Source organism: Lampris incognitus, chromosome 14 (genome assembly GCF_029633865.1).
Source record: "Lampris incognitus isolate fLamInc1 chromosome 14, fLamInc1.hap2, whole genome shotgun sequence".
Taxonomy (NCBI): domain Eukaryota; kingdom Metazoa; phylum Chordata; class Actinopteri; order Lampriformes; family Lampridae; genus Lampris; species Lampris incognitus.
Window position 1 is genome coordinate 28,314,869 of NC_079224.1, and position 10,059 is coordinate 28,324,927.

Genomic DNA, 10,059 nt, shown 5'->3' on the forward strand with positions numbered 1-10,059 from the left:
GTCCTGGATCAAAAATCCTTTCTTCTGTTTTCTTGGTGTTTACAATGAGATGATGGTCGTCACACCATTCTACAAACTTTAACCTCCAAACTAAAGCCAGAAACGCCAGTGTCTGTATCCAGAAGTCCCAAGATGGCAGTGTCGTCAGAAAAATTGACAACAGTACATAATCCTTTGCTCTGTTATAGTTCCATCGATGTAAGTTATTAATTTTGAAAAGGAAATATATAAATTGCTATATGAATACAATCTATTATTTCCAAAGCTTAGTGTCATGTTTTGTAGCAACCTCAGTAACACAGTATCATTGTGATAGCGCCATTGTATGCATCTTTCTCTATCTCAGGCAGCCGCAGTGAGAATGGAAACATTAAATCTCAAAGTGTTCCAGCTGCTCTCTATCCACTGCACCACACAGGAGGACAAATCAAACCTACACCTCCATTTCCAATGCCCCTACCTGCACATCAGTCTCACAGGCCACTGAAACCAACCACAGATTTCCTCCTTTCAGGAGCTCGAGACTGATAAACCATGAGAGGATGAACTGTAATGACAGAAAGAGAGTATAAAGGAAAGAATGAAAAAAACAATAACTAAGAATAGAAGAGAGAGCAGCAGGAATATACAGAGGGAGAATGTGTTTCAAGAATGTTCCATGTAGTTTTCCTCAGCAATGTAAATGGAGGCAGATGACCGCTGTGAACGAGTCCGTGCTGCACAGAGCCTGGCCAAAGTCACAGGGTGTTATTAGTTTTCTCTAAAGGTACTGTGTGTGTGTGTGTGTGAATGAAGTTACTGTGAACCAATGACATTTTTTTCAAATTCAATTCATTAATTAGGTATCTTTTTTTCCAAGGTTTTTTTTTTTTGACAATTGATGTACAACTTCCATTAGATGCCACTTTATACTTTCTAATCCTGTGAACCAACCTTAAATTAATGGGGCATGCCTGGAGAAGACTTGTAAACTTCTATGTTCTGGATTAAGGTAGTTTGGGTGCTTAAAATCAATTGTTTCAAAAAAATTATATATATATCTATATATAAAACTTTGTTAAAAGTAACACTCAATGGTAGGGGAAGTGCTCAACAAATAAGGAGCAAAATAATCCAGTGAGTCAAGTAAATTCTTTATGAGACAGTCTCATAAAGAATTTACTTGACTCACTGGATTTATATATATATATATATAAATAAAGGAAATTCACTTGTTCTTTTTTATCCTGGGTGCTCCCCTCTTAAGGACCTTTTCTTGACTCAGCTCCCCCTACAAAAGACATGACATAATTTCCTGTTTGCCTGCTATGATCGCTGCATCACTTCTGACCAACCTGGGAAGGAAGGGCAAGTACTATAAAAAAACACACACACACACACACACACAGAAGAGAGAGACGCATTCTTACAAGTGGAGCAACATTTCTAGTTGCTATTCTTAATTTGAGGACATTTTAAGATTTCTAGTTCTCTGATAGATCACACTGTCAACCCAAATATCATTTACATCTATGTATCCAGATTCCTACACTGCTGCTCTTGGTGTATTAGAATAACTAATGGTTTCTTAGGAAAGGGATATAGGATGTTAGGCCAATTTCATTGAAAAGAACACTTCATTTTCTTCTTTGTTTTCTGTGTAGATAATTGCATTTAGAGACATAACACAGCCTCCTGTTGGCGAAAAATGCCTGTCGGCATCCAATTTCCCTTTGAAGCCCTCCACCCTTCCTGAGACCGGTACTTTAAGTCAGACGTTGTGCTTATAGTCGTTTCTTGTATGACCCAACACAGTTAACATACAAGCACTGGTTTCTGCAAGATATTTAATCCATACAATCATTCTGGTGCAAGGACATTTCAACATACAGTTTCACAGCACGTATTGACTCTCATGGTGCAAGGACAACAGGGCCTCGCTGGATGCCTTTGTGCTAGAGCAGATTAGATGCATGCAGATGTAGAGTGTAAAACATGCTATGGACTATAAATCATACACAGCATCTCACATATGCAGCATTACAGGACGCTGCAGCCAGACATGAGTCTACATGGTACGGTGTCATCTGGTTCAGAACACATTCAATGTTCCATAGTTGTGGTCATCCAACCAGTCAGCAATTCTCTCATATTACAAGCAAGCACAAATACCCAATGCTGAGCTCACAAGCAGACTTCTGTTGGAAAACACAGACCCAAACAAGAAACCTGGAGTTTGGAGGATAACAGTGGATATCAAAAATCCTTTTTGAAAAATACACAAATGACAGCCATTTGGTTTTGATGGACACCATAGTCAAATTGCAGTGAAACGAAATGGTTTAATGGGATTTTCATTACAGGTTTCAAGGCAACAAGTATGAAAACTTTGAAAGGCTGTGTGGACTTTTTATACGTGCCGTATCCTAAAAGCTGTGACCTCTTTGACCCCTGGGAACCTTGTAAATGGCAAAGCATCTCTGGCACCATTTTAAATGATGTGACGTGTTGGAGTCAATGCCGAAGCTGTCGAGAGCCATCAAAATCAAGGACAATCTGACAGTTGAAAGTGAAAATAAAAGTGTTAAAGAGAGAGGACTGAAAAGAGATAGAGGTCAGAAGAAAAAGACAGGAAGTAAAATGGGAAACGGAAGAGACAGAAAGGGAAAGAGAGTAAGAGAACAGAAATAGAAAATCTAAATATTGAGATTAAAAAACAAACGAGAAACCAACAAGAGACAACGGAGAAGGGAAGAGAGAAATTAGAGAGAGAAAAGGCAGAAAGGGGGAAAAAGCGCAAGAGAAAGGGAAAACGAGAAGCAGTCAGGTGGGTACCAAGGAGATCAGAAGTCACACGCACTTAGCTGATAGGCTAATTCGGACACACGTCCAGTGAGGGAGCAGGTGGGGGTTCAGTAACTTCTTGCTCATGGGCACTTTGACACTACACACAATCGTTAAAGGGAAAATTGGCTGTTGGAATTTAATCTATGGGCTCTCAGTTATGCAAGTTATTCTTTGATAGATCACACGGTCAACCCCCTAATTTACATATCTAGATTGACACTATTTTCCCACATTAGTAATCTTGTATTAGAATAACAATTTAGAGGACTAAAGGTTTCTAAGGAAATGGAAATCAGATGTAAAGCCAATGTAAAGACAGTTAAGTACAAGTAGCACGTTAATAAGTGATATTACTTCAAAGGCAGCATCAATTAGCAGAAAAATTAAAGAAATTACAGAGGAATCACTAAAATACATTACATTCATATCTCATTACTCATTTGAATCAAAATACAAATCACTTTAAAAAGCTCAGTTTTGTTTGACTTAATCAGTTTTACTTGTCAAGTCTTCACATACCAGACTAGCAAGGTTGTTCACTTTGAAAACATGAACGGAACACAAAATTAAAAAAGGCACTTTTATATTTAACTTGAACATAAAATTTAAGAAAATATTTTCTCTTGTGTCATAAAACCCAAAAGGCAATTATGGTGAAGTTCTCCAGATCTGCAAATGTAAAGGTGCCTCACAGGCTCATTTCCTGATGGCCTTTCCATTGTGAGCAATTAAAACCTGCCAACAGCCAAACACAACATAAATTTGCCAGTCAACACATATTGACAATTTGGGATGTGTTCAACTTAAATTCAGAGTTTCGCACTATCCCAAAATTTTAATATGCCGGCTTTGCTCAAGATTAAACAACCGAAATATTTTAAATTACAAATCATGGCCTGCAATCATAAATTGTTGGCCAAGACATCAGTGCAGGACAGTAATTGGGAGCTCCACATTGAAGAAGCCATCTTTAGGGGGGAAAAAAAACCCTTTTCCTCTGAAAAACAAAAATAAAAATATTTTAGCCTCTCTGATTTTTGAAACTGCAGCAAACAATATTTTGATTTTGATAACATTTACAGTATTCGATGTACCGTTTCCCCCTATAGCATGGCTTTGGTGACAGCAGCATCGCTGATCAGGTGCATCTTGAAGAACTCCTGGATCTTTCTCCAGAGATGGATCTCTGCCGCTGCGTGGGATCTGGGTTCGCCTCCCCACAAGGTAGGCTTGCCAACTACCCCATGAAAACTGGAGGGGCAGTAGGGTCCATAGGGTGGCTCCAAATAATGCCCTGAGGCAGGGTAAAAAATGCTCTCGAAGTTGTCCTTCCCGTGAAGTTTCAGTCTCTTCACCATCTGGTTCACAAAGGCACAGCTGTCCCAGTTGAGATCGTCTGCTGCGGCCACGAATAGGAAGCGCCCCATGGCTTGCTCGATGGGGATCAGGGTGTCCTTGTTCTCCTCTGCCATGGGATTGTTAATGCCATCCTTTATGTTCAAAGCGCCAGACTCTGTGGTTACAATCCTGCTGATGTCAAACATTAAGGCAGCGAGGATTTGTCTTTTCCTGTAGTAGAGAGGAAGGGCTACGTTAGCATTGCAGCCGTTGATCCACACGGTTGCTGCAACGTGTGACAGGTAGGTGGCGATAGAAAGCGCAAGATCTCCACTCTTTGACAGCGAGATCACACCAACTCTATTACCGCAAACCTATGAGAAAAAAGAAGAGTAATGTTTGTAATTCGAAATGACAAAAACTTGGAAAAAGCAGAGGAAAGTATGTCCAACCAGTGAAGCTGCTGCATATACTGCTGAATTTGTACGTGTGTTGTTCTTTCCTACATTTATTTTGTTACCTTATGTATTGTAAATTTTTTATTAGTATTTCTAATTACTTTTGCTTCTGCAACAGGGATCATTAAATATTTATCTGACATTAGCATTTGGATTTTCAAGCAACTAACCTTAGGTGCATTTCTTAAAAACTCTATTGCTTCCTCAAAATAGTCCAGATGGAGCTCTTGGACCTTCTTGGGAAGGTCATCGTGGCCATACAATGCTACAGTCAGGACCACAAACCCCCGGTTAGCCAGAAGACATGCTCGCCTCTCAGACAGACCACCACCAAAGGTATACAGGTCCAGCACAGCAGGAAATGGTCCTTCACCTTAACAATTTGAGTTGGATATCATCATAAGAAATACAATATTAAATGAATTTCATACAAGGAATACTAATCTTACTGTTACAACCACTGCACTTTACTGATCAAAGTCTCAAAGTTCTTTAAGTATTCAAATATTGTAACTGGTACACAAACTTTAGCTGCAACTAAGAATGCACTGACTTGTGCATCCTCAATAGCTGGGTTACAAACATTAGATAAGAAAAAGCATAATTCCACCATTTAAATAGAAGGATGAAAATGACCAGAGCGAAGAGCTACTGACCAGGGGGTGTAAACAGAACTCCACGTATATTCCCTGTTTTAACATAAAGCCGGCTGACCCCGTCTGCAAGCAGCTGCCTCTCATTAGTGATCTCCGCCAGTGCCGTGCCCAGCCCCTCTTCCTCTAGCACGGAGAACTTGACGAAATGCGGCTTTTCAGCATGGCTCTTGTGAAATTTGGTGTGCATGGTGTCAGCCCTAAGCGACCACAGCAGACCCATTGGCTCAACCCCAGTGTAGCTACCTCTGAGTGAGGGGTCCCTCTCCAGGTCAATCTCTCCATTCCCATCAGCCCTGTAGACGGCAGAGGAGTTGAATAACACTCCCTTGTCGTCGATTGATTGTGCCTTCAAGACAACCAGCTGTCTTGACTTCAGCCCAGCTACCTTGACATGAATGGGATCGTCGTATAAGCACCTGGCACTAGGAAGAAGCCTCAGCCGTACCTGGGAGGTCATTTCTCCTGAAATTTAAGTGCCTCTCTCTTCCCTTTAGACTTTGTTCTGTGGCTGCAGGGGAAAGTAGACAGGACACAATTATCTCACATACAAACATCTACGTGCCAAAGTGTTAATTTTTTAACAAGGAAAATCAGACTCAGCAGACAAGTAAGAACCTTTCCTCAGTATTTATTCACTGTCCCTCCACAGCAAGAATAAGCAGTGCTGGAGAAGGTTATCTATGGTGTAAGGTTGAATCTTACATTTTTCTATAGTGTGTGTGTTGAACCTGTACTTTAGCTAAAATTTCATGTAAATCTATGGTCTTCATACCCATAGTAAATTTCACCTTTTTATGTGTAAAGTGGGAGGAGGGGGGCACTTCAAGTGTGGTCCCCCTAGGGCACCACACTGTGTTATCCGGGCCTGTTTTCTGTGCTTTCCGCTGCTTCTCCATGTATGTGGGGGAGTGGGGGGACGCTCTACTTTGTTCTCCTGAAGTCAATGACCATCTCCTTTGTCATCGAGATGTTAAGGCCCAAGGTTGTTCAGTTTGCTGACCAGTTTGTGGGGGGGTGACAGTGAAGTGGGCAACGGTCCTCCCCGGAAAAACCAACTTGGTGATTAAAACCAATAAAATGTGATCAAACCAATAAAACGGCAAATGTTTCCAGCAAAGATTAACCAAAATAACATTTACAAGTATGTAGCTCTATCTGTGATGCTTTACATAGCACCAACAAGGAGCACAACCACACTGTGCCCAATGCACAGGCAATGACTGGGAACACCGTTGTACTGTAATACTGATTGTGGAGTAGGTAGGTCACCCGTCTAACAGAAGCATCGCCACGTCATGTTTCAATCCTTTTCCCTGCTTCAGTAGGAAGATGTTTGCTGCTGCATCAGTGTTCGTCCTACCCCGTCAACAAAATGCGAACAGCGGTATACGGAGAGTGTCTCCATAGTAACGAAACCATTTGGTAGCCAATTACGTACTCTGACTCCATGGTCCACATGGATGAAATAACTATTTATAAAAGGAGGGGGGGAATCCAAAGCTCAGTTTTAAGCTGTTGTTTATTCAATGTAAATCGCATGGCTAAATCGGCTATCAGCTATCTGAGCAGCTTATTTGGAATGCAGATGTTTAACTGGGCTGTATGCTGACGTTAATGAATTTGAAATCGATGGAATTAAAAGTTTTGGTGCAACACTCATATGGCATATACATCATTTCGTGTGACACTGAATGTAAGGAGAAGGAACAGCGGAACGAAAAGGAAGGAAATGGCGTTCTGTGCTGTAATTAATCTGGCCAGTCTGGTTTGTGTTTGTCTTTATGCATGCTCTATATGGTCTGTGTTTGCGTTTCCCATTAACAAAGCACAGTATGCATATGAAACACCGATGACGTCGACTTTACGAAAGATAACTTGAACTTTGGTGTTCATAGGAATAAAACTGTCGGTCCAAAATAAAAAGCCAGTTAGGGTCCCTCGGCGAGGACCTTACAGGTGTGTTTTGTTCTCCCTGATATCGCCTAACAGTCATGTTTCTGAGAGTTTGCCCTCTTTACCCCTTGACCCTCTTTGCTATTATCACAGCCGTCCTTCAAACAAACTCAACGGCATCGATTACGCGCGATAACCAAACGCTATTCATCAATAAGTTTGATTGTAAATGTGAAAGCTTACCGAAAATAAAAACGCTGTGTCGCTCTTCTTGCTTTTTCTATTTACACTTAGCAAACGGATCATTTCCCGAAGGCAACCTTTGGAACCAGGCGTAACGCACAGCATTGTGGGTAACGTAGTTTAATCGTCGTTCTCTGCAAGCCACTTATGGCCGCTACTTTTGAATGAATCTCGACAACCCACGGAAGATAAGAAACTCGTCTTTTATTTGTTTTATTGTGGGGGGGAAAAGGGAACATACTTCTGAGGACCTTTTCTTCCTCCATGTTCCTTCCTGGGCTCCGTACATTCCCAGGCAGTGCACATACAGAACAAATAATACAGGCACATACAAACTGCTCACTCAGTGTATTAAGACCTATGTGATATATGATACAAAGATAGAGTGAGGTACAGGTCAATAAACTTGCTTCGGAACTGTATCTCTTAGATGTATTTTAAGAATAGTAACAGTTTGTGTTTGAAGTGTTGCAGGTGATTAGAGAGCCTGCTGGGTTTAAATCTAGTGCGGATGTGGAGTCAAGTAGTTTAATTAATATTAGTCAGGGAATTTCCCATAGTGTAGATCAGTGTTTCTCAACCGGGGGTCCGCGGACCCCTAGTGGTCCGTGGTGTAATTGCAAGGGGTCCGTGAAAATAAAATATCTTTAAAAAAAAGATCCTATGACATTTATAGAAATAGGATTATTTTACTCAAATGTGACTGAGACCTTTATCTACCTAAACTATAAAGGGTAACAGGACTTTTTTCTCTAATTACATCTGTCTCACAAGTGTAATTTATTGTATTTTAATAAGAGATCTCGCTCCCGTTTGCATTGTTAAAAGTTGCTGCATAAAAATTCTGTTCTTACATATATCTGAAAGTTACTGCATAAGAATTCTGTTTTGTTAACTATATCTAGGTTACAACTGAAAGCTCTTATTTTTGCCCCAAAGAGTGAATAAATGCTATAATGCAATTTAAAATGCAGTTTCTACTGTTTCTATCAAATTGCAACCCCCCTCCCCCAAGATCAGGTGGAGGGGTCCTCAGGGTAGATCAAAAATATGCAGGGGGTCCAGGACCCCAAAAAGGTTGAGAACCACTGGTGTAGATTATCAGCCTGATAGCTTGGTCTATAACTCTGAGACTGTCTCCCTACCCTGCTGTATTGCTCCCAAGCTCTCCCCTCCTAAATGTGTGAATCACAGTAATCTAGTAATTATTCCTACCACTGGTAGTGGTGAGATGTGCGACAAAGTACCTAATAATCTACAAAACCAAACAGCTAATGTTATCAAGAATGTGACCACATGTCATCCAAAGCATTGGTGGCCAAAACTCTCAGCAATGTGTCTAATTCCAATTAATCTTTCACCTATTGGTAGCTCTAAAGCTCTGCCTACTACTGATCACTTCCACAAGATGCTTAAATTTGGTTTCATAAATATCAGATCACTGTCTACCAAAGCCTTACTAGTAAATGATCTGATTCTTGAACATAGTTTTGATATGATTGGCTTATGTGAAACATGACTGCAACCAAATGTTTTCCTTCCCTTAAATGAAGCTTCCCCACCTGACTATACTTATGCCCATGTAGCTCGGGCAAATAAATAAGATGGGGGTGTTGCCTTAATATATAAATCTATTTTCAATCTGACTTCTAGACTTGAATCTAAATTCCAGTCTTTTGAGTCTCTTATTCTTGGTCTATCTCCCTCAGCCATGAATAGACTCGGCTCAATCCAAATTGTGATACTCTATCGGCCTCCTGGCTGTTATTTGTTATTTCTTGAAGAAATTTGAGAATTTGTCTCAGGCCTTGTTACTCACTCTAATGAGATTCTAATTCTAGGTGATTTCAATAGTCATCTGAATAAGGCTGCTAATCCTCTAAGTAAAGACTTTCTGGCACTAGTTGATTCTTTTTCGGTTCACTCAGTTTGTCCAACAGTCGACTCATTGCAGTGGTAACACCCTTGATTTGGTTTTATCTAAAGGAATAGCTGTTTCTGATCTGAATGTCTTACCAGCCACATCTGCTGTGTCAGATAATTTTCTCATCAAATTTGAAGCATTATTGGCCTGTCCAGTTAATGTCAGCACAGATGTAATTGCCACTCGCCATATTGGTCCCTCCACTGTAGCTGCATTTGGCCAGCAGCTGCCTTAAGTCTTGGCTCCTTTCACTGTGGTAAATGACTCTGTTGAAAATTTCACTAGTGACTTAAATGTGGCCCTCTCTAGTCTCCTCGATTCAGTTGCACCTCTCACTATCAGAGCTAGGCGACTAAAGAGGCCTACACCCTGGTTTAATGATGAGACACGTGCTCTTAAGCGGACCTGCAGGAGACTGGAATGTAAATGGCGAAAATCAAAATTGGAAGTTTTTTACCTATCGTGGCACGAGTGTTTATTGAAATACAAGCGTGCTTTATCTACTGCAAAAACATCGTATCTCTCTCACTTAATAAATATTAATAAACATAACCCCAGATTTCTCTTTGACACTGTATCTAAACTTACTAAAAAGCAGTCGTCTATTAGCTGCTCACCATTCACAGCCCATGAATTTCTAGATTTTTTCTGCAATAAGGTTGGTGAGATCTCAGACAAAATTAGTTCTTCAACTCCATCTACTCCTGCAGATCCCGTCATA

The 10,059-nt window shown here is 40.6% G+C and overlaps 1 protein-coding gene across 2 annotated transcripts; it reads right to left on the bottom strand.

Moving 5' to 3' along the window:
• Positions 1-1,821: 1,821 nt before the first annotated feature.
• Positions 1,822-7,471, bottom strand: LOC130124038 (acyl-coenzyme A thioesterase 1-like). 2 transcript variants are annotated; one of them, XM_056293403.1, is made up of 5 exons: positions 7,415-7,471; positions 5,522-5,786; positions 4,793-4,995; positions 3,921-4,538; positions 1,822-3,823 (listed from the first exon to the last, which is right to left on the bottom strand). In XM_056293403.1, exons 2-4 carry the CDS (start codon positions 5,733-5,735, stop codon positions 3,930-3,932), a joined length of 1,026 nt encoding a protein of 341 aa, XP_056149378.1. In that variant the 5' UTR covers positions 5,736-5,786; positions 7,415-7,471; the 3' UTR covers positions 1,822-3,823; positions 3,921-3,929. The 2 variants fall into 2 exon arrangements, with proteins under 2 accessions (XP_056149378.1, XP_056149375.1); XM_056293400.1 differs by having other exon boundaries at positions 5,279-5,786.
• Between the last annotated feature and the right edge of the window lie 2,588 nt (positions 7,472-10,059).

What these genes read in the sequence shown, in the direction of transcription:
- LOC130124038 (XM_056293400.1), bottom strand. Translation starts at nt 5,735, where the DNA reads ATGACCTCCCAGGTACGGCTGAGGCTTCTTCCTAGTGCCAGGTGCTTA. An exon ending in AGTTCTGTTTACACCCCCTG is followed by an intron (nt 4,996 to 5,278) that starts GTCAGTAGCTCT and finishes CAAATTGTTAAG; the next exon opens with GTGAAGGACCATTTCCTGCT. An exon ending in TTTTAAGAAATGCACCTAAG is followed by an intron (nt 4,539 to 4,792) that starts GTTAGTTGCTTG and finishes TTTTTCTCATAG; the next exon opens with GTTTGCGGTAATAGAGTTGG.